The sequence below is a fragment of the Melopsittacus undulatus genome, chromosome 2 (genome assembly GCF_012275295.1).
Source record: "Melopsittacus undulatus isolate bMelUnd1 chromosome 2, bMelUnd1.mat.Z, whole genome shotgun sequence".
In the NCBI taxonomy this organism is placed as follows: domain Eukaryota; kingdom Metazoa; phylum Chordata; class Aves; order Psittaciformes; family Psittaculidae; genus Melopsittacus; species Melopsittacus undulatus.
Genome location: NC_047528.1, coordinates 100,724,304 through 100,749,364, shown reverse-complemented (window position 1 = coordinate 100,749,364; position 25,061 = coordinate 100,724,304). Strand labels below are relative to the sequence as shown.

Sequence of the window (25,061 nt, the reverse complement as noted above, 5' to 3'; positions counted from 1 at the left end):
TGACATTTTCACCCTCTGAAGTTAATCTTGTATTGTTTAAGCATGCATTTTATTTCAAAGTGCTTTGAAGTAAGGCTACAGACCAAACTGGCAAACTGACTCACATAAAGAAAATTCATTCATGCTTTCTTAATCTGTACTTAGTCCTCTAAGAGTTTGCTAACCCAGAAACCCACCAGGTGGTTCCTCTTGCCCTACTAATTTACAACAGAAATTCTAGAATATTCGTATAGAAAAATTAAGGACAAAACCGAACTTTGTAATTGGGAACTGTTTAGCTTAGGTTAGAGTGGAAATTGCTTTTAAAGGATGAATGTCCTCCCATTTCTTCCAAGAAATTAATGGTTTACATGGGAAGAGTATTTACCTGCATTGCAAAAATGAACAATAATAGGTCAAATAACTCTTTGAAAAGTTTATTTTCAGTACATCTGTTCTGAAAGATCTACTTATTCCTAATGTTAATGCAAAGCATCCACCATTAAAATACTGTGGAAAGGCCCTATTGATGAGATGCCATCAACACAGATATCAGAGGCACTTCATTATTTTGTGGGGAAAAATATAGTTGCTAATCACAGCACATAATGCTATCCATTTTTTCAAAGTTACTAGAAACCAGCAGGAATGTTTACTGGTTTGGGGTTTTTTTCTGACATGAATCCTAACTTGGCATCTTTATTGCTGCTGAGGAATACCTTACAATATGAGTAGTTCTCCTGTTTTCAAAAGGACAGCTTGTTTAACATATAGATTCACAAAAACAAGCGAGGCTGATTGCATTGTTTTCTCTAGGATCAACAGGAAAAGATTAATTCAGTGAATAATTCCAAGTGAATGAGATTCTTCTATTATTACGTGAAAGTGTTTGAATGTGATAATGAAAATTTATATTCAAAGAAATAAGCAAAATCTTAGTTCTCAAAATGCTTATACTTATGTTGGGATTAAATGACACTACAATGTGTACAAAGCTATACAGGAAAACCCTAAATCATGTGAGTGAAACAATTAAAGGGCCACTGTACAGGCAAGTTAACACATACATTTTCATGTTATTTTTAAGCAAATTCTGAATCAAGAGACATTTTTAGGATTGTAATTTTTTCCTAAAAGAAAATTCTCTGCAAACAAAAACCATAACAAGTAACAAATAATCTTTCTCAGTTTTGCAAACTCACAAATTACAATCTGGACTTTGGGCAAAAAAGAGCAATAGTCTTTTAACGTGCTAGTTCCATCCTGAAACCATAGCTCAGATGCTTAGAAAACCCCATCAAACAGTTTCCTTTACTCACCATGTGCGTCAACAGGAAGAGGAAAAATGAGTCACTGAAAATTTTATTGCATGAATGTTTCTTTAAAGGCTTCTGCAATAGTTTCTGTGTTAATAGGACAGTGTCTTTCTCCTACAGACTTCATAGTTACTAGAAAACCAAAAGCTTTGCAAAAAAAATATGTTACATTCCCAAAACTAATGTGACTGACCAGATTTTAAGTTGTCTCAAGCATCTACAATTCTTAAAGTCACTGAGGGCCAGGTGTCTGACAATCCGGTTTACTTAAATATAGAGCTAGCTGGACCTCTAGAAGCAGCATAACTCACTTCAAGCAGTGCTTATGCAACACCAGATTAACATAACTGGGTTGTTCCTTGTCCTCAGGCTAATTTGTTTTCATCTCCTGCAGGCATCTCTGCACACTATAGCCCTGTGCTCTGAAAGCTTACTCTAAAAATGGAGTCTTGAAATGTTCAGCCCTTGCCCACACATCGTCTTAATGTCTAGCCCAAAATAATATTACTTGGTAGCTGTTTGCAGATGAATAACAAAGAACCATGGGGCAACATACAACATCCTTAGTCTGAAAGACTACATACAGTGACACTGTTTTTAATGTAATTTCATTCAAAACCAAATGAACAACAGCAAGATATTAAAGCAAACCTTAGTGGTCCCCCCAGCCATGAACTCTTTTGCTATCCATAATAATATGCACCCACAATACTCTTAAATCTTGCTTAAATCAGCTCTCCAATTCACTGAAACATGGAATAGGGTATTTGAGTAAACAAACACAAAAACACACGTGCAAAATATATCTGAAAGTTGCAGTGTTCTTTTCTTCCTGTTCTGGCAACAGACACCAGTCACTTTACTGTGGAATGAATTGGGCACAGTGGAGAATTAAGTCTGCTGACTCTGAGAGGTGTCAGCTCTTTTCTCTTTGGCTCTGTAACACTTTTGTGGAAGACCAATAACTGTGAATTGCATAGTCAACTTTTTCAATAGTGATGCTTTTAGGCAAATCTGGTACTGATGATTTGGGTTTGGGCTTGTGAGCAAAGATGATTCCCACTATTTTATCTGTGGAATATGTAAGTTTTTACTGCCTTATCACTCTAGAAATCTGATTTTTTAAGTGGTAATACAGCAGCATTAAGGACCTAATCCAAAGGCTTCCAGTGTCAGTGGATGTCTTTTAATTTAATTCAGTGAGATTTGGGTCAGGTTGGTGAATACAGCTCTGAATAAAGCAGAGAAGTCTATGCTGGCCACCATGCACGGCTTATTATCATATTATGCAACACACTTACAAACCTTGAAGATCATCTCTGTTAAGAGAAAGGTTTGATCAATAGTGCCAAATTGATCGATAGTGATACACTGTAAATCTCCTTGCAATGGTTTTCACTACCGTGTGAAGGCGACTTCTCTTAAAATAATTTTACTGCAGTAGGGGAAGGGAGACTTTTATTTAGCTGCCAGTTTTGCTTCCTGTATCCCTCTGGGCCCCTGCTCTTCAATTACAACACTTGTCAGCTTTTAAAATGTGCACTGCTTCTTTTTCATGCTTTGGATGTTTTAAAGGGTAAAAACATCTTGAGTAGAAAAGAGACTGGAGGAAGCTAAAAAAGTTCTGCTTTCTCATTCAGGCTCTTTCCACCTCCAAACTGACAATCTCTGAAGTATTTTGAGGAATCATTTAAAAAAGTTTTTGTTTAAAAGTAAAGCTTGTCTGGAGAGAAATCCCTAATATTTCTTTCACCTATCATTACAACCTTTCCCCTTGAAAGACAATAAGATTTACTGAAGGCCCCTTTCCCCCTCATCAGTTCAACACAAGATGATGAAATTCCTGTAAATGTTCCTGTCATCTCTTCTTTCTGGTTGTGGTTCAAGAAACCAAATTTGCCTATACAGTATTGCATTTTCAGATCTATTTTTCCAGCATTTCAGAGTTTATCTTCAAATGGTGAAGTGAATAAAATCCAGAGAGGAAACTGCTGCCCTATCCTCTGCTTTCTTTGGCATATCAAGGTAACAGTGGAATCTCCCAACAGTGGAAGATATCTAGATCATCTGTACAGGAGATACTAAAAGTAAAGGTATGGCCATCTTCTCCTGTTGTTGGCATTAAGCAGAGACAAAACATGCATCCACTTTAATCTCACATATCTTCATTTTTGTTTCTGCTCAGCCTTGTCTGGTTTAGTATGATTAGGCAACTATAACAGATCTGCCTTGACTTTAAAAAATACAAATATAAATTCAATTCCTGGAAGCAACATTAAGCAGATTATCAAGGCATTTTGGTTTTTAAAAGTCCAGTTTGTGTTTAAATAGCCAAGGTGACTGCTCACTTGTTCTCATTTTAGTGAAGTTATACTGATCAACTTAACAATGTTACAAGTAACTTCCCAAATATTAGCTATAAGGTTGCTTCAGTAAAGTTGGTCAAAATCAGTTTAGAAAGTGAACTGGACAAAACAGTTGCCTACAAAATTTTGCCAACTCTCTTTTGCAGTTGTCACAAGAACAGTATACAGGGAAAATGGACTCCTACTATAGGTTCACATTAGAGTTGGCAATCCCAATACAACATGACTATGACAATTTACTGTAGCAGAAGTCTTCTTTGTTCTTTGGCCCATGGACTACAGTGAGTTGCTCACCGAGTATGTTCTTAGCTTCTCAGTTTTAAGGTAAGCTTTATTTTAACTGCATTTTTTTTTCTTGAGGACAAGATAAATCTCAAAAGGTCCTTACAAATTATTTAGCTAGATTATTGGTGAAAAATGAGAAATTTTCCTAGGTGCCCTTTTAAATACTTCGTGAAAAATGCAAAATCAGCTGAAAAATGCTTAGCAATTACCTTCAAGCTGACAGTGCCTTCTGATGTACGAATCATTCTCTGGCTTCCTGGAAACCTGCCAAAGTGTGCCATTCAAATTTTTCCTGTCTAAAGTAAAAACACAGAGCAGTCACCTGAATTCATAGCAAACCTGTGAAATTACAGGAAAGTCTATAAAAATAGCATCAGAATGCAAATCAAGCTTGCAGAACACTGTAGCATCTGCTCAAACACAGAAATGAATCGATAATTTCACGATACAGGAAATTCAATTAATAGATGGTATTTACTGAGGGCAGACTTCAAGATTTATCATCTTTTTCTGCTGTCTAATACCTCATTTAACACTGTTGAAACATGATCAGAATAATTGTTATCTTAACCCTTATTTTAAGACCTAGGAGCTCACAGAACATCTGTTCCTTTATTTTGCTTCCAGGAGTTGTATAAATATTACTGAATTTTACAATTACAAGTTAGTGTGTTAGCAAGAAATTGCAGCAAAGATGCTCACACATGCTCAAAGACTAGTACTGTCTCAGCTTGAATGGCAGAAACTAGGCTGTCTTGGAGAACAAAATGGCCATTGTCCTGTTCTCTCAGTGTACTTCAAAGTGGTCATGCTTTACAGTATATTGATAACCATTAAGATTTTGTGTTTTCTGGGGTTTTTTTCTGTTTGTTTTCTTGGTTTATTTTTTTAATGTTGAGTTTAACTCTATGTTAGAAAATGATCATTTTGAAAGTACTTGTAGATTCTGTAAAGTTCTACATGAAAGTCTTCCCATTGCAGGGCTACCAAATGAAGCCTTAACACGGGAAATTTCATCTATAGATGGGACACGTTGTGATGAAATATAGCTGTGTTGTTACAGGCAGATATGATAAACTTTTTACTCAGTAAAGACTAGATACAGCAACTAAACCCAAACTCCGAAGAATAAATGAACGTTAACTGGAAGCTCTCACTCAAAAACCAGGCATTCATCAGGTTTTAAGAAATTGATGATTATTTCTCATAGAAGTTTTACAAAATAGAGTCACAAGTGTGAACAACAATATTCAGTGCCAGGATGTGTTGAAAAAAAAAAAAACAACCAACCCTGAATTTCTTCTTTAGTGAACTTTTTTTTTGTGAAAGCTGAAGCAAAGTAGTTTAGGGCATGAATCTGAATTTGATTACATCAGAGACATTTCATTTTTTAAAAGTGGTTTAAAGAAATACTGGACATGCTGAGTATTTCTCATGCTGTCCCATAATGCGTTATTTAAATCACAATTTGGCTTTTATGTTTAAATATTTATTTTCAATATCTGCCTACAAACATGTCTGTGAAAAGCAGGGAGAGGAGGAGAATATGTTGACAGTTTAACTGTACTTTTTCCTTTCCTTTAAATTTGCTCCAACAACTGTAAAGCAAATCAGACCCTTAACTGAAATTGTCTCTGTGAGATTAGCACAGGTATACAGCAAATTATTTAAGCAATTACTAACCAAATGCTTCATTTTCAGACATGGACTTCTGGATGGATCTAGAAGAATTAAGAGAATTTATAATTAGCTCAGTGTCAGAATGAAAAATGAAACCATACAATCAAATATGGATATTTTCAAACTAATTATTCAAAGCAGGGCACGGGGTTTTAGTTGTGCAATTCCCACCAGCTTTAATTGGAGTTACTTGGCTTTTCTCATTCACTCAATCATCTATATTCCTGTATATTCTATATTTGCGTATCACACAAAACTCTGAAAGCTTCTGAGAATTCATTCTGTAAAATATGTTGTTCAAGTTTCTTTTTTTTTTTGTGAATGAAGAATCAGGGAGCCCATGAGGAAGAAAACAAGAGGTACTTTTCTTTAGGTATGATCTGAAGTGTCCTACAACTTTCAGAAATTTGTGTCTGAAGTTTGGCAACATAATAATGGATTCAACCAAGGAGATATGTATGAACATACTATCCCCATAACCTTGAGTGGTGTTGTATTGCCTGAATATACCTTGAGCCTTTTGCACATTTACATCAAGGAATAGTCCTAACTCACATCTGTGGTCAATGGTTTACAGACAATGATTTACAGAATATACTAATTTAACAGAAGAAAAAAAAATCCTTGAATTAACAAAGCTCTACCCTGTGAATTATTTTGTTTCACTTTAGTCATAAAAAACCCCAATGAAGAGTAATTTATGAGCTGGTGGAGGAAACCAGAAGGTTATGTTACATGGGACCAGAAACTCTCTAACCCATGACAATGATCAGCAGAAGGGAAAGAGCACAGAAATGGAGATCCATCTCCCAGTTTCAGGCATGTAGGTGCTGCAGGTTTTCCTGAGCAAGAAGGTGCAACTGAACCGTTGTGTTTTTTAAGGAACTGGTCTGTAAGCATTAGCTCCTTTTGAGACCACTTGGATTTATTTATTATTTTTTGCTTCCAGAGTTCCACAAATTTATTCTTACTGCCTGAACAAGGTGTACTTCTGTTCATTTCATTGGTGCTTCCTTGTTGCCCGTTTTAAGAAAAACAGAATAATAATTCCTCTTTCTCCATATCCACAGAAAAGCCAATGTGAAAATCTCCATTTTATCAGTGGGGGTGTCATGCCAGGATGACACTGGATGTCTGGATGTCTGGACATTCACAATGAAATAGTCTTCATTACAAAAACTTTTCATGTTGAATGAAACTCTTTTCATCCAGCCTACTCTTTTTTTATATCAATTAGTCAAATGATCTAGACAAACCTTGTAAATTCTGATAACTAATTTAGAATAAGATTAGTTTTGGAACAGAATAGTTTTAATTGCATTGCAAGATTTGACAATATAGCTACAGACTACTATTTCTACTCCTGGAACAGACTTAGTTCTGATCTAGGTGATTGCATCATATTTGGTAGAGCTTGGTATGGGAATACCTGGGTAAGGCCTACACAGTAGTTTGGGTTCCTTAAATACATTAAAGAATGATGAGGAAACCGTGAATAATGGAATACTATCCATACTTTAATTAATGCAGTTTTAGGATCATTTTCACATGGCTCTGGCTGGTCACAGATAGCTGAGATCTCACAGCTCTGAGTGCATACATCTCTCTATTTGCAGTTAATAAGTTACTAGTGTTTTTGTCAGATGACCAGAAATAGATTAAAGCTGTTACTTAAGACAAAGGATCCCTTCATTTTCTCTGAAATTTTAATTTATTTTGAAATTTCTCAGCAATAGATATAGAAAACACTGATGTTCTGAATTTAGTGTAGCCCCACTAAAAATGAAGGAAAAATCCCTAATTCCAGGGATTTTCGTGTCTGTTACAGCAGACAGATAGGATCTGTCTTTATCATTCCATTAGACAGGATTTCAGATTTCATCTGAAGGGGATCACTTCAGTAATGCAATAGCCTTTAACCTGAAGCCAACAAAGAATTTTCAGACAAAATTCCTCTGCTTACTAATATAAATTAATCATTAGCCCAAACCATAGCATTGTGTCTTAATAACTGGATGCAAAGTGTGATGCTGACACAAATATACATGATAAAATACAGTCTGACCTGCTTTATCTGAATAATATCACAGACTATTTTTTTACTTGGATTAAAAACACAAACAAAAAGAAACTATTCAGGAGATTATCAGGTCAGTGGTGCAAATGTGTTATAAAATAGGTTACCACTTCAATCTTTCAGAAGAGCAGACATATGGTTAAACCAAGCTCAGATTAAGTATGTTTGATTTTAATTGTCCTTGTTCTGATATTTTGGAAGAAAGCTTTATGTATATAAAAAAATCATGGCAAAAAAAGCTTTAGTAATGCATTACAAGCATGTTACTTGTTTTCCAACTACAACATTAATACATGTAACTGTAAGGATTAAAGCAACACCGGTAAACATTAATAAAACAAGCATAAAAGATTCAGACAAACATAGTGACACTGTGTAGACCTCAGACTGGTCTCAACTTACTTTCTTTTCTTGGTCAGTGTGTTCTCAAATTCAGGAAATTCCTTTTAAAAAGATAGAGAAAAAAGTCTATGAAAATCAAAAATATTTAATTCAAATATAATATTTTCCTCACTGGAAAGACACTGAATGATATACTTTTGATGAATGTTTTTAGTATCCACTAATATTTACAGTCTTTCCTTTTCCAGCACCTGAAGCTATGGAGCTTAGTGCAACAAAGAATATATGTAATTATGTGTCCTGATTTAGGAGGCTTCACTATCCATGGCTCCCAAGAAGCTGACAACAGTAATACCCCTGAAAGAAGAGAGAACAATACTCTTACTCCAAAATGAATATCATATTTCTTCAGTAGTATGATTCTTTTACATTTTATGAGGATAAAATAACCACACATTACAATGGGATGTGGCTTTCTGAGGGACACGGAAGGATGTAGACTGTAACCCCATTACATGCAGAGTAATGTGGAAGAGAGTATGAAATTCTGCAAGTAAAATTGAAAGTTGTGCATGTCAGCCTGGCAAAGCTCTGGGGTACCCCAAATAAGAATCAAACACTGGTTTGGAGGTAAGATTACACAGCCCCCTAGGCCAAGATTACATGTACCCTGAGAAGATGTGGGAAGGGAGATAAGAGTTACATGGGTGTTGAAAGAGTGAACAAAAGGCTGCCTCACTCTGCAAGTAATGCCAAAACATCTCACTGCATCTTTGCTATCACAGTTACCCTGGGACTAGAAGTTAATTTTAACTTTAAGAAAACCCGAGGATGTCATGCTAGGACAGAAGAGATCTCTGATCTATTTTGATATCTCCTGAGACAGAATATCAAAGCACTGTATCACTTTCATATCTATTTCTTCCAGCCTGGAAAGCAGAAACTGGGATAAAAATGTCCATGATGAATGCCACTTCAATCTGCTGTGAACAAGAGACGTTAAAAAAGCCCAACAAAACCATTCATTATTTTATAAATATGAAAACTTCAGTGTATAGACCTATTTTTCATATTCTTATGTTTAATTTATTTCCTTCGTGTAATACTATCTAAATCTCCATGGCTCTGACCACAGTAATTTAAAAATGTCATCCAGGTTGCATGATGAAAATCCAAAACATGCACTAGATAAAATAATATAAGTGAATAATTGAGCATTTTATATTTTTCTCCTTCTGCTGTTAAAACCCACCATAGATTTTTTTAAGCTTCTTCAGAAGAGGACTGTTTTACTGCACTGAGATTATTTTAACTGACTGTAGGAGGTACTGTTAGCACCTGGATATTTGTGAATACTGATAATTGTATGCAGTTTCCACAGATTTTTGGGTTTTTTTGCATGTATGGATTAGTTCACAGACACTGTGTGCAGACCAAGAGCATACAGAACTTATCGCCTACTTTGAAATACTGCAAGCAATGCAAGATAAATTACTTGCTGAAAAGAAAATCAGCATTTTAGTCTTGGGACAAATCTTTTCAGCAGCTCTAAAGAAATGGCTAGATGAGGTGCACTGGCACACAGAGAAGTTGAAAAACATTGAAAAGGTGATTTTAAGGCTCCTTTAAAAGGTAGTGTCAACATCTCATTAAAAAAATATCAAATATTTGATTTCAGAGAGGCTTGTTAGAGGAAGCTTTATGCATGGAGGTCAGAGACCAAAGGATATTGTAAATTAGAATCTGTATATGACCCAGGGCAAAAATTGGAGACAGGACCCCCTCTAAACCTCAGTGTGGCAATGTACCTGGAAAGACTATTAATTCTTATCTTCACATGCCAAACACCTGGTGTGGAACATATATTGTAGGTTTAATCTTTTGCTCCATGATTTGAAACCAAGGCTTAAGCATCAGTTTCTTAAAATCCAGCAAAAGATGCATATATGGCGTAACATAATACATTGAGGTGATTCTGACGTGAATTCACTTGATATCGAGGGATGCAGTGCCACAGTGAAAAATGACAGCGGGTTTAAATGATCACTTAAAAACGGCACCTTTTATACAACCCATTTCTTCCTGCTATGTCAGAATCAGCTGGTTAAATTTGGTGTCCTGAATTCAGCTGGGATAGAGTTAATTTTCTTCCTGGTAGCTGGTACAGTGCTGTGTTTTGGCTTTAGTCTGACTAAACAATAACCCACTGACTTTTTAGTTGTGGCTAAGTAGTGCTTAACCTGACCAAGGACTTTTCAGTCCCATACTTTGCCATTAAGGAAGGACACAAGAAGATGGGAGGAAGCATACCCAGGACACCTGACCTGAACTATTGTTGTACATTGGGGTACAATAATAAATTACCCTTGTTTGTACTTTTTTTAAAAATATAATTTCAGTATTTGACTACACTTAAAACTGTAAATAACTGAAACTAGAAATTAAGCAATTTTGAAACATTTTTTATCTTAGAATGCAAATTAAGGTCAATCTAGACTCTACTCTCCATATTCTCCAAAGTGCATAATTACCTTGTTTATGGGAACAATTCTTTCTTTCCCTATCTCCAGTATGAACAATCTGCTTCCTAGAAACAAACTGCACATGACATTCAGCATTATGAAATTATTAATAAAGTCCCTTCCTCCCTGCTTTTTCCAAATAACTCTGAATTAAAGAATTAAATGAGTCCCTCTGGTGTTTACAAGCTCACTGAGAAAGCTAGAGCTCTTGTGTCTGTTCAGACTTGCAAACAGGAAGATGATCATTTCAGATAACTAGCCTCTTCTTTCTCTTACTGGAATCAAATGCCAATTATAACGCTGCAGATTAAAGCAGGTATCATGACTGATTGTGGTTTTCCTGGCAATAACTTAGAAAGACTGATAAATTATTTGGCACTTTTCTGATATACAGGGTAGTTGATCATATCACGGTCAGCAGTTGAAAAATACGTGCATCTCATGACTTTGGGTGACTGCAATCTGACAGGAAATATATGAAAATAGTTTTAATACTGAAGACCCTTTTCTTGAGAAGCTTCAGACAGTTCATGAGGTAGAAGTCTGTAACACCAAGGCACAAGAGGCAGGAATTCAGTTTCCCAGTTAGTAGCATAGCTACAGGAAAAGAGTATCTGTATGATTGATTACATACTGTTGGCTACCAACTGTTTCTGTGAAGGTCCAGTTCAGCTTTGATGTGCATAAGGTTCAAAAGCAACTCCATTACCAATTTTCCTTTTGTTTTGAGAATATTACTGAAGATGAGCAACAGCAAAGTAAACAAAATGTTAACCAACCAGTTCTCTGAGAGGATTAATATCAAAAGGCAAAAGTGTGTGACAGGCACAAGATAGTACCACAGGAAAACCTGAAGTGGGAAGATTCAAGGCAAAATATTTTGTATACTAAATAGACCTTATGAGTTATGTGAAGGAGAACAGTGTACATGAAAGAGAGATTATTCTTCCTCCATGATGTGTCATCAGGGCAGATATTTGGACAAGAGCAAAAATAATCATGGTTCAAAAGGTATCCAAAGAGTATGTTCACTGATTATGTCCTGCACAGCTTCAGTGACCACAGTACCCTATATTTCCTATGTCTCCAGAAGAATGTCACAGCTCAGCTATGATTAGGACAAATCACAACAGACAAGATTATTGCAAGAAAATAGCTACCTTGCTGCAGTATAAGGAAAAATTTCCTTTAGCCCTAGCCTCTCTTTTTTAAGTTGAAGGGAGCAGACCTTGAACGCCTGTCCCTGTGATTTCTGAAGCTGTATAGAAAAAAAGAAGAGGCAAAGCCTCTTAAGGAGGAAGTGTGGTGCTCCAGGTTCCTCCACCCCAGGAGATTTAACAGGTCTGTGGAATCTGCATGGCCATGGTTCAGCCAACCATTTAAACACGCACTTGAGCCCGTACCTACTTAGCAGTGCACTTAAGTATGTGCATTACTGAATAATGATAGATGGCTAAATCAGGGCCTGAGGGAGCCAATAATGTTCTGAATTTATCATGCTGTGGGGGCTGCCCTGCAGCCTGGAACCAAGTGACGGAATTAAAAATGGGAGAGAAGTACAAATGGGCTCAGTTAATAAGCTTAACGGCTTCATCCAAGGTGTAGGTCTAATAACTCACATGCTAGAAATAGCAGATAAGATTACACATAGTCCTTTGGCCTTAGTGACATTTTTCCGTAGGTCCCACTGCTGACACGTCACCGCTAATCTTGTTTTCCATTTCTAGAGAGTATTTTATAAATAATCATGTTGATTCTACAGCCAGCACAGTGACACAGCATCCAGCCGTTATTTTTAGTTAAGTGCTGAGCTGAATATTCTCTCAAAACAGAGCAAAATAAATCCTACAGCTAGTCTTAGAAAGCTTCTTGTTAATATCTAGTGAGCCAACAGTTTGTTTACCCATTTGGCATTGCTTTTAATGATGGTGAAATTCAACTTGGCGATGACTAAATGTGCCATCACTAAAAAAAAAATCACCTTTAGGAAAACAGAAATGTAGGATAAGAGTTAGCAGAAACCAAAGTTCTGGATTCTTCTATTCATTGCTGTAGATGTATCTTCATAGTCGGCTGGTGCACTGGTACAGAAGATCTCTACTGGTGCCACCAGGAAAAAGCGACGGGTTGTAGTAGTAGGGGACTCTGCCTTGAAAGGGACAGAAGCGCTCATCTGTCACCCTGACCCGGTCGCAATGGAGGTGTGTTGCCTACCTGGGGCACGGATCAGGGATGTTGCAGAGAGGCTGCCTGCTCTAGTAAGTCCCTAGTCTAAGAAGCGGACTATTACCCGCTTCTAGTGATACATGTGGGTGCTAGGGATATAGATAGTAGTAGCCTGAAGAGTATAAAGAAGGACTACAGAGCCCTGGGGGAGGTGGTTAGAGGCTCTGGAGCTCAGATAGTCTTTTCGACAATTCTCCAGGACACAGGGGTGGACATTCCAAAGGCAAGGAGGATTGGACAGGTTAATAAATGGTTAAAAGGGTGGAGTCATAGTCAAGAGTTTGGGTGTCTTGGACATGGGGCCTGCATTTGTAGGCCAGGCCTACTGGGGGCTGGTGGAACTGCTCTGATAAATAGAAGAGTGGCTTTGCTGGGAGGCTTGCCAGACTTGTCAAGGATGCTTTAAACTAGTTGTGTTGGGGGAGGGGAGCATCATTCCATCCCAACACACCCAGTCAGTTGCCAGCACCTATAATAAATACTCTGAGCAATGTAGTAATATTCTAGCCACTCCAGCCACTCAGCTGGCTTCATTTGGAGCTCGGATCAGATGCCTCTATACAAATGCCCGTAGCATAGGGAATAAACAAGAGGAATTAGAGATGTGGGCACATCTACAGGGCTATGATATAATAGGCATCACAGAAACATGGTGGGATGGCTCCTTTGACTGGAGTGTTGGAATGGAAGGTTATAGGCTTTTTAGAAAAGACAGGCCCAGTAGGAGGGCAGGGGGAGTTGCCCTTCATGTTAGTGATAGGCTGGAGAGTATGGAACTCTGTCTGGGGACAGCTGATCAGTTAACAGAAAGTTTGTGGGTCAGGGTTAAGGGGAAATCAGTGATGGGACACATTACTGTGGGGATCTGTTACAGACCGCCTGATCAAGAGGAACCTGTGGATGAAGAACTCTACAGACAAATAGGAAAAGCCTCACGCTCACAAGCCCTTGTTCTCATGGAGGACTTCAACCACCCTGACATCTGTTGGGGTGACGGTACAGCCTGGCACAAGCAATCCAGGAGGTTTCTCGATTGTGTGGAAGACAACTTCCTTCTGCAAGCAATAAAGGAGCCGACGAGGAGAGGTGCCCTGCTTGACCTCGTGCTCACCAACAGGGAAAGGCTCGTTGGAAATGTGACGCTCCAGGGAAGTCTTGGATGCAGTGATCATGAGATGGTCGAATTCGAGGTCCTCAAGACAGTGAGAAGAGCGTGCAGTAAGCTCACTGCCCTGGACTTCAAGAGAGCAGACTTCGGGCTCTTCAGGAACCTGCTTAGCAAGGTTCCATGGGATATAGCCCAAGAGGGTAAGGGGGCCCAAGACTCTTGGTTAATATTCAAGGATCACCTGCTACAAGCTCAGGAGTGTTGCATGCTAACTAGAAGGAAGTGCAGCAGGAGGGCCAGGAGACCTCCTTGGATGGATAAGGAGCTGCTGAGAAAAATTCACAAGAAAAAAGAGGCTTATAAAAGGTGGAAACAAGGACAGGTGGCCTGGGATGAATACAGGGATGTTGTCCGGGTAGTTAGGGACCAAGTTAGGAAAGCTAAGGCCCAATTGGAGCTAAACTTGGCAAGGGATGTTAAAGATAATAGGAAGGGATTTTATAGGTATGTAGCGGCTAAAAAAAAAAACACAAAATCAGCACTGAGCAATGAGAAAAATGTTTTGCTGCAGTTTTTTTCAGATTAACATACAGGATTTTCTAACCCTACACTAGTAGCAAAATCTGCTTCTCTAGGCTGGCTGAATGAAAATAAAATTCTGTATTGGGTGGGTTGATTACTTTCATGCAGACAAAAAATTCATAAAGCCTAACTCTATATTCATATAATGAAGAGTCTGAAATAATGCTGCCAAATCAGAAAACAGAACAAACCAACAAAAAGCAAGAAACAAAAAGCCTGACAAGCATGTTCACTGTAGTTTCAATTTCTAGTCTTACACATTGTGAAAACCTTAGCAGAGCACAGTGCTGTGAATGTGTCTTTTCCATATCTTGACAGGATAAAAAGTAAAACCAGAAAACAAAATCTGCTTTTCATTTTCATTTTAATTTTTCTAAATACTGTTCCTACCAGATACACATCTATTGGACCAGGAAATATTGGTGTGGTTGTTCTTAACTATGAAGTGGTGTTGTAGTCACAGCAAAGTTGAAAAAGACTGAATGGATGTAGGAACTGAACTATAATGTCCACCTTTGTTAGTAGAATTGCATGTTTCAATACAGTTGTGTAATACAGCCCTAGCAAATAGCTAGAGCCTTATACAGCTGAAATACTACAAGTATGCTAGGATTGAGTTACAGCTATATTCCACAACCATGATAAAACACATTTAGCTGGAACAGTGTAGTAGTTTTATACTAACAAGATCACAACCTGATAATGGGGGAAAACCTGTCACACAGGATAGCATCTCCCAGCTACTACAGTAAAATTCTAATGTAGGCACATATCAGAGCCCAGGTTCATAGATCTGTGCCAGTGTTATGAGGAATCATCTTGAGATCTCTGCCCTGCTACGCTCTCAAAACCAGGACCATTATATAAAACACCATGGCGATTATCTGGAAGAGAGGGACATGTGCAGACTGAGATGGTTGCAGCAGAAGGGTCCCAGAAGAACAAGTTATTTCCATTCCTTTAGGAATTTGACAAGTGCATGCCATAATTCCCCAGCCATTCTCCTATCCCACCAGCTCCAGCACTTTCTCCATGCAAGTTCTGTGTGCAAACCTGCTTTGTGATATTGCAAAACCAACAGTCTCATAGGTACAGAGTACCTAACCCAGAGTGCACATGGGTAAAGCCTGGCATAATTTCTGAAGTAAGCAGTCTCTCTGCATAATGAACATCTTTTCTTTTTATTCCTTCACTGGACAGCATCATGTGTTGCTGTAGATAGAGATAGTAATTATAAATGAAGGAGCATTGTAAAACAGAGAACAGATATTATTAAATGAAAAAGATTATGAAATTTAGTATACTGTGTTAAAGTATGTGTCAAATCCTCAATGATATATTATACCAACACCATACCAATAATAAAGGATTAAGCAGGGTAACATTATTTGGGAAGAAAAAAACCCAGCAGAATACAACCTCCTTCCTATTTGCCTAATGAGGTCTTGTAAAATGTCAATGTTATATCAGCAGCCATCAGTTACAAAATTCATACCACCCACACTTTAGAAATACATTTATTAATTAATAAAAAGGACAAACAAAGACAACAATAGCATATCCTATAGCAATAAACTCTTCTAATAGCTGTACTCAGCATTTTCATATGCTACTACTTACAAAGAGAAATTCCCTCGCACAGTGAGGCTACACTAATCTCACTTTGCTGCTAGCTGTATAGGAACTCATGACCTGTTTTTCAAGTGTGCTTGTTAAGACTGGACAGAAATTGGGTCATTGGCTCTAAAGAGCCTAAATAGTTTAAACTGCCCGCACACAGAGCAATAGGTTTTTGAAAAATACACAGCATACTTTGTAATGAAATTTTACTTACCAAAGATGTAGACCTATCAGGTGGTCCACAGCTTACGTGCATGCTCACAGGAGTGTTAGCCTGGCCGTCAGTAGTAGTTGTATCCTTGGGTTCTGGATGTTCTGGGACAGGCTCATACAAGCTGTCCATTGAGCCCTCCTAAAACACATTTAAACAGATTTTCAAAGATGAACACTTGGAAACACACTGAAGTAACAGTAATTCAAAAAGCAAGCAGTTTGTGTGATTTACAAAATAGAGTGATTTCCCCTCCCTGTCTTTTGAAGTCCTTTACTTACTTCTTTCTCTGAAATAGCATGTAGAAATTGATTATAGTAAGTACCCAAAAGCTGGAGTTTACAGTATCATGGCTTAGATTCCATGGATTCACAGGGCTGAAAATGAGCACACAACAAAATCTAATATTATCTGCTCATAAGGAGTAAAATCAGCTGTGTATATCCATCTGAAAACCACATGAACATTTCTGCAAAAACTATAAACACAAAAATTTCTATATGAACTATAAAAAGTGTTTTCTAGTTAGAAGAAAAAAAAATCTATTTGCATTCAAGTTTATTTTTTAACTGTATGCTATAATGCACATGGAATGGTTCTGTTCCTCCAACCACCAAGAATATCAGCCTTTTAACAGAAACAAAGATTTTCACATTTATCCCACAACTCCAGGAGCCAGTATTACACATACACACCACTATTACATAATTCAGGAGCTAAATGAAAGCAGATGGCAAAACTAAAAAAACTCTTAACTAATGATCCTAGATTTTAGATGTTGCCACTTTGATCTGCACTGAATATTTTCTCAATGAATTTTGATTATCTATTTTAACTGCACCAGTTAAGGGATAAATCAAATTTATAGCAGTATGACATACAGCAGTGCAAGACTATTGAAATTAACATGGTATATTATTATTAAAAAACATTTGTTCCTCTAGTAGAGAAGATAAACACAGATGTATATCTGAAGTTATATTGTTAATATGTAAAATTTTACAGGAAATATTAATGACTGGTGAAACAGCAGTTCAAAGATATGAGTAATTTTTGCAAGCACAGTGTTTATCTATGGTTCCTTATTTGCTTCAGTCTACTACCATCTTGATAACCCAAGATAAATGTTGTAGGAGAAATATTACAGTTTTAACCTCTTGAAAATACTCAAGTTATATACCAGTTTATTCTAGGGATGAAATAGCTAATGGCTCCTGGGAAAATGGCACACGGCTTACAAAGCTCCCTACACATGGCTTGTGCTCCTAACAGCCAGTTGCGCCTGGGTTTTGACAGCAACAGCCTTTATTTGTAAGAATAGTATTTTTTCTTACTATAACTATGTTGCCATGTAGTTCAGACTTCCAGTCTGAAGTTGTGGATTGAGCACTTCTACACAGCAATCTTGTTGCACAGTTCCAGGATTATGCAATGTTATATGCAACCATACCTTCTCCCTCAATGGTGAAAGGACTTTGATGAAGAGGTATTTAATGGAAGTGTAAAAGAGAAAGTGAGAGAGGGAAAAGAGACAGAAAAGAGAGGACAAGGAAGACTGAAGGAAAAAAAAGAGGACAGATGGGAACAGTGATGGGGAAAGAGAAGAAGAGGGGATAGACCACAAGAGAATAAGGGAGAAAAGGGCATAACGGGTTGCATATGGGGAAGAGTGCTCAAGAAGGAAAGGAAGAATGTAAGAAAGAGTTCAAATGAGAGAAAACTCATGTGAGAGAGATGGAGTGCAAGGGTGCAAGAAAGGGCAGGTGTGTAAGAAAAATTAAGTATGTGAAAAAAGAGCAAATGCATATGAAAAGGCCAAGGCATGAGGAGTCAGAAATGCATAAAAATAATGAAAGTATGAGAAAGAGGATGCATGCAAGAAGTAGAGCACATGAGAAACCATGAGTGCACACAAGAAAGGATACAAGAAAAAGTGAGTGCACAACGAAGAGCGAGTACACAGAAGAGAGAGCAGGTAAAGAGGAGAAAGGAAGAAGCAAGACAGGAAGGAAGGGAACAGGAATGTGAACATGGACAAGAAAGTGAGCAAAAGAGCAGAGACATGAAAATGAGTGTATGCGTGGAACAGTGTGTGAGGCAGACCATGTGGAGATCAAGGAATAGTGTATAAAAAAGAGAATGTGTTGAAAAGTGCAAGAAAGAGATGGCATGAGGAAGAAAGTGAGCATGAAGGTGTGGGGGAGTGCACCACTGTAGTAAAGACCACAAGGTCACAGAAAGAGTGCAAGATTATGAGAAAGAAAATGAAGGTGCAAGAGACCAGGCATGAGAAAGAGAGCAAGGGCATGGGAAAAGTAGTGGGCATGAGAAAATATGTACCAATGTCCAGAAAGAGCAAGTGTACAAGGAAAAGTCAGCATGAATGAGAAAAGAGTGTGAGTGTGACGGAAGGGGATAAGAGAGAAAGGGTGAGAGAGAAGGAGCAAAAAAGAAGGAGGGGCTAAATCAGGTGAGAGAGATGGTGAGATCAAGTGGAATAAAGAGGGAGGGCACAAAAGATGCAAAGCCACAAGAAAGAGGGGACACTCCAGAAAGGGATTGCATAATAAATAAAGAGGGAAACAGCACAAGGAGAGGGAGTGCAGGGGGTGGTGAGGGGCAGAGAGATGAAGTGAGAAAGCAAGCATGCGGGTGTGAAAAGAATCAAGAAAATAGTTGTGAGAGCGGGTGTGAGAGCTCAAGAAAGTAGGCATATGATAAATCAAGGGCATGAGAAAAATCAAGGGCATGAGAAAAGGAGAGGGTATGGTAAAGTATGCTTGCATGCAAGAAAGAGTGAGCATGTTAGAAAGAAAGTGCTGGTGAGAGAGAGAATGAAACCGCAAGTTTGGGAGGAAAAGGGAGAGAGCACACATGAGAGGGAATTATCACCAGAAGGAAGATGCTCTTGTGTGAAAGAGCAAGTGTGAGGGCACAGGAAAGGGTGGGTGCAAGAAAGGGCAAGGTTGAGGGCAAAAGAGCATGAAAACACAAGAAAGCAAACACACAGGAAGAGCAAGAGTGCAAGAACATGAGAAAGGGCAAGTGCTTGAGAAAGGAAGTGTGCATAAAAGGTGCAAGCATACATGAGAAAGGGCACAAGAAAGTGAAAGAGAATGTTCGAAAGAATGTTCTGGGAAAACATGACACAGAAAAGAAAGCAGGCATGAGGAAGCAAGCATCAGGGGATGAGAAAAACAGAGTGCAAGAGTGCAAGAAAGGGTGTGAGGTCACGGGAAAGGGTACAGTAGTGTTAGGAAGCACTGGCCCAAGAAAGGATGTGATGGGCTGAGAAAAGGAGCAGGCACAGCTTTTGAAGCGCCTTGCATTGGGAGTTTTATGGGAATAAATATCCTAGCTCAGATATAGAAGAAAATAATTATATGTACCTCTATTCTTTGCACAACATTATTGTCATTGTATGCAGAGACTACATCAACCAAAAGGCTGAGAGATGAGTATTTAGTAATACAGGCATGTCATTCTCCAGCTCAGTGTTTACACACGAATTCCTGTGTATAGTGATATGATAGCAATCCAGCTAAAATGAACCAAGGAATATATGAAGATGATTACATGGGAAGCACTACAAAACTCAACCACTCAGATCACTCCTATTCACATTGCACATTAGAGGACGGTCTTTCCACATTGAGGTAATCCCTCTTCATTAAAACATATTTTTACGTCAAATCAATTTCTAAGTAGCATCATGTGCCATAGCAGGATTCACATCTTTCTATTTACTCTATGGATTCTTTCAATCTAATTAATAATTTATCTGTTACATTACTTTTACTAATACTTATTTTCTCTGCATCCTGCACTATAGAAATATTAGTTTTCAGTGCCATGGTCTGTTTCAGTTCATAACATTAGAAATAATATATTTTACATTGTGATAACAGCACAACGTTGAACCAACTATCAAAATAAAATATGTAACTAGTTCAATGCTACTGAAAGTCACTAAGACAATTAGACTTTCATTTTGTACTTTATGTTTTACTAGCAAAATTGATGGTTAGCAAGCTACCATATGGAAGAGAAATAGACAAATGCGAAGTATCTTAATTGGCTCAAACCCTAAGATCAGTATTGAACTTAAAAAACTGATCTGAGCAACCCTGTGATTAGGAGTGTTGTATCCTTTCTCTACTGCCCTTCTTACACAAGTTTCTGGCATACAGATGTCAGCACTTCCTAAGTATATGAAATACTTCCCTGACTTCATTAGTTCCATTACTAGTGTCACTGTTCACTGACAAAGAAAGTAGGATCTAGTCTTTAATTATTGCCTTATGTCTTTCATGCTCCCCACATGCACTTTTTTATGGAGACTTTATTCAAATTAAATTTTTCTTTGAAACAAAAATACATCTGGCTGCAACTCTCAGTAAATGAAATGATGGGCAAGAATGAACCAGTGTACTGTAATGGGATCATCTACACTGGTTCCTCCTGATGGAATAGTCCCTGACCCACACTTGTCTTGTGTCAACCAACAGGCATCCAAATGACTCCTTGGGACAGTTGTTAAAACACCATCAAAACCATACTTGACAGGGAGATTGCATGCAGCTACCTTGTCTTGGGGGTTTGCTAGAACAGACACAATCCCTGTGTGCCAGGAGTGTGCACTCACAGCCCAGAAAGCCAACTGTATCCTGGGCTGCATCAAAAGAAGCGTGACCAGCAGGTCCAACAAAGTGGTCCTGCCCCTCTACTCTGCTCTCATCAGACCTCACCTGGAGTACTGTGTGCAGTTCTGATGTCCTCAACATAAAAAGGACATGGAACTGTTGGAACAAGTCCAGAGGAGGGCCACAAGGATGATTAGGGGACTGGAGTACCTCCTGTATGAAGACAGGCTGAGAAAGTTGGAGCTGTTCAGCCTGCACAAGAGAAGGCTGCGTGGAGACCTCATAGCAGCCTTCTAGTATCTGAAGGGGGCCTACAGGGATGCTGGGGAGGGACTCTTCATTAGGGACTGTAGTGATAGGACAAGGGATAACAGGTTGAAGCTTAAACAGCAGAGGTTTAGACTGGATATAAGGAAGAAATTCTTTCCTGTTAGGGTGGTGAGGCACTGGAATGGGTTACCCAGGGAGGTAGTGAATGCTTCATCCCTGGCAGTGTTCAAGACCAGGTTGGATGAAGCCTTTGGTGATATGGTTTAGTGTGGGGTGTCCCTGCCCATGGCAGGGGGGTTGGAACTAGATGGTCTTAAGGTCCTTTCCAACCCTAACTATTCTATGATCCTATGACTTCAAGATACAGTAATATATTTTATTTCTCAAATTTGTGGGTTGCTGCCATTTATTAGTCAGGATATCAAAGCAGATAGTTTGGTGACATGATTTCTTGCAATTGTATAGAGGAGCAATGCTTGATTTGTGCACCTTTTTGTATATTGTCTATCATAGAAACAGTATTGTTCTGACTTAATTGTCTGACAAGCTAAGCACCATAAGATAGAAAATACACTGCAAATTCGGAGTCTAAGGTTGACCTTTTAGCATAATATGCCTACAAAAGAAGGGACACAAATGATAGGCCTATGATTTTGGAAATGGAAAAGGGACACGAGGTTTTGAAGGCAAATCTAATTTGCCTGAAACCCCCTTGAGACCAAGGCAATGAGCTGATGCAAAATTAATCTCAGTTGAGAAACCAAATCATTCTGAAGTCAACTCAGGATACAAAGTGCTGCTGCGGAAACACTTCAAGCTGGAGCACTCATACTAGGAGATCAAAGGGCTCCAGGTGGCAAAAAAGTGAAGTAATTTCTGTTGCCTCTCTGGGAAGGGCAGAGTCTGTCCCAGGCTTCGCAAGACCTTGCAATCATCTTGTGACTCTTGAATGTCTTCAGCCTCCATTGTCACCACTTGCTACACTGGTCCTAGAGAGACATGTGTCTCTCACGCTAGATATATGTCTCAGTTTTATGGACAGGTATGAAAGCAAACCCACAAAGAGTCAAATTCAAAGGCATAAGCTGATGTTGCTTTAACTACCATAGTGTTCCACTACTTTGGATCAGCAACTCTGTATCTATTCTGTTTTTAAACAGAATATTTTTGCCATTCTCTCAGACTACAGCTTACTTCAACCACTGTACTCAGTAGGGTAGAAAACTAGTGTCTGAGCTATAAACCAATGCATTTTAAAAATATATGCATATGTAAACACACACACAAGCATACACTTGTTGCAGTGTGAAATCTTGTCAGTCAGTCTACATGAGGAAAATGCTTGCGTCAGAATACTATTTTTTGGACAGGTTTTTTTTTTGTGTGTGTGTTCATAGTCTAACTTCACTTCCATGATTTCAGGATTAGCAGTTATCTAGATGTTCACTTGATGTAAATGAACAGTGGCTATTTGCATCTACTAGGCAACTGTCTCCTCTAGTGTCTTTAAGTCTTTTTTAAAGTCTAAATATTTTATTGCTGTACATTATTTCTGGCTTGACTGTCTTGAGGAGAAAAATATCCTTATACTGATACTTCAACCACTTTGTTGCCAGCTTTTTCACAGTCACTAGCCAACAGAGCAAAAGTAGCTGGTGCACATACTTGGATCACTAGCTCATTTCCAAGCTAGAAAATCTGATTACAGGAAGAAACTTCACTGTGGCACACGCACAGGGCTCTGAATTTAATGAAACACACTAGTTACCTAGGAGTTAGCTTTAAATCTTGATAGCTAGTGAGGTGTTTTGCTAGGTGCTCAAAAAGACTACCAAAGCGGAAAGAATGGCTTGCATGCAATCTTGTAAAGAATGGAGTTTATCTTCTTAGCAGCAATCTTTAAACAGAACTAATTATTTCATTACAGAAACTATCATTGCACTAGTTTTCACTTGTCTGAACCATCCATTATTACTGCAGTGATTAACTCTCTCACAGAAACTCCAATTGCTGCATACCCAGTTTAACAGAGAAGCTGCAACTTGACCTACTCTCACCCACACAATCTACTTCACATCTTGTCTAAATCCTGACTTGTCAAATGATACGAGGCTCAACACCTTTTTAAGAAGTGAACAGAAAGCAAGAAGCTGCTCCAATGGAACAATAAGAAAATACTGATGAACAGTTCTGTCCTAAAGAACTTCAGAAACTGGTATTTTCAAGCTGTCACAGATTGTACCACAAAGCCATTGTTAACTTTGAACAAATACACAGGTATTCACATTAAACTATGATCAAAAGTGTTATTGAATTCCCAGAGAACTCTTTTTTATGAGTGACTCCTTCCACAGAATCCCCAAATAACACTGGGTTTTACTGTAAGTACTCCAAAACAGCTTTTAATCCTTATGATCTGGAGAACACCAGTACTGCCCACTAAGACAGGATTAGCTATCAGGAAGAATGGTTTAGACAAAGCAGCTCCCCTATTTGAATTTGTGTCAGTGCAGTTTGAATACTGATTTTTATTGTTCTTTCTAAACACAGAAGGAAGATACATTGTATGTCTGGACAAAAGATGGGAAATGGCAAACATCTACTCTTCTGTTTAAATACAGCAAATATACTAATCTAATTACCATTACTAATATGGAGCATTGCTATTGGCAGATGGTTAAGCTTTGAAAACAGAAACAGTTTCCTTGGATTTCCTACCCTGACTTACTTGTTCATTCTGACCAGTTGTCTTGGGGCAAAGAAAGAGCAGAAAAGCAATAAAGAAAAAGTGGGGGAAAAAAACCCCAAACCATGAAGAAGGTCTTAAATCAACTCCTCTGTCTGTGAATAAATATTGCCATATGAATTGTGTAGCCCTGATGACTATGTATTCATGCTTGGCTTATAGAAAACTAATGGCTGAAAAGTTCTAGCAGTTCTTTCAAGCTACATAAAAAGGAAAAAAAAGATGCTATTATGTAAAACACCACTATCCTAAAACAAATTATAGAATAAATATATTTAGTAATTTTAACATATATATGAGCTGTTTTCTGTGTTGGGGTCAAATGCTTCATGTTTGAATCTGCATATATTTCAATAGTCACACACAGTGCAAAGTACATTTGTTATATGATTTTGCTTTACCTTATTTTTACTGAATCATCTTTTGCTATATATAATTTCTCATACATAAATTCTTTCATCTATGCTAGAGAGACTCGCTGTTCTTGTGCAACCTTTGAACAGTTTGTGATACAACATCTTGATTTTTTTCCATCCAAACACACCCACCAGTTCAAGTTATCCATTTAGCAACCCACCAAAAAGTATGTGTGTGCACACTTACCAGAGAAAAACAGAAAAGATTCATGTTGTTATTGAGATCCACTCCAGCACCCCCAAATTCTGCCCCACGAACTGCTGCAGCACAATGCAGCTTCTTCTTGCTCTCCCAGCTGTTTGTACATTTCTCCCTGGAGATTACTGCAAGATAAAATCCCTGCAATAATCCACTGGATTCAGAGCCCATTATCAAATGAGACAGGCTTCCCCAGGCCAGTACAAACTCTTTCTGAATTAAAGAATGATGTTTACCAACAAAACACAAGCATGGTCTGAATGATTATAATAGACTTGGGAAATGCTCTCTTGCAATCTGTTGTTTTCATTTAGTTTATCATCTAGTAGAAATAAAAGTCTGTCTGCCTAAGACCACTGGAAAGCACAGCTAACTCCAAGGCAAATCTTCTCAGTTTATTCAGATTATCAGAAGATGCACAGAAATTCTTGGTAAATGGTGATTTTGTATGCAGATTTATTAATTTACAAAAT

At 38.1% G+C, this 25,061-nt stretch overlaps 1 protein-coding gene across 1 annotated transcript in view; it reads right to left on the bottom strand.

Annotated features, from left to right (window-relative positions):
- The window catches only part of SAMSN1 (SAM domain, SH3 domain and nuclear localization signals 1), a 34,403-nt gene extending 9,803 nt beyond the window's left edge, over nt 1-24,600 (bottom strand). Inside the window, exons 1-6 of the mRNA XM_031051336.2 lie at nt 24,577-24,600; nt 16,318-16,455; nt 8,106-8,146; nt 5,630-5,667; nt 4,156-4,242; nt 13-15 (exon numbers count right to left, since the gene is read on the bottom strand). Coding sequence (XP_030907196.2) covers nt 13-15; nt 4,156-4,242; nt 5,630-5,667; nt 8,106-8,146; nt 16,318-16,455; nt 24,577-24,600 — 331 coding nt within the window. The remainder of the gene's footprint in view (nt 1-12; nt 16-4,155; nt 4,243-5,629; nt 5,668-8,105; nt 8,147-16,317; nt 16,456-24,576) is intronic.
- Nucleotides 24,601-25,061: the final 461 nt, after the last annotated feature.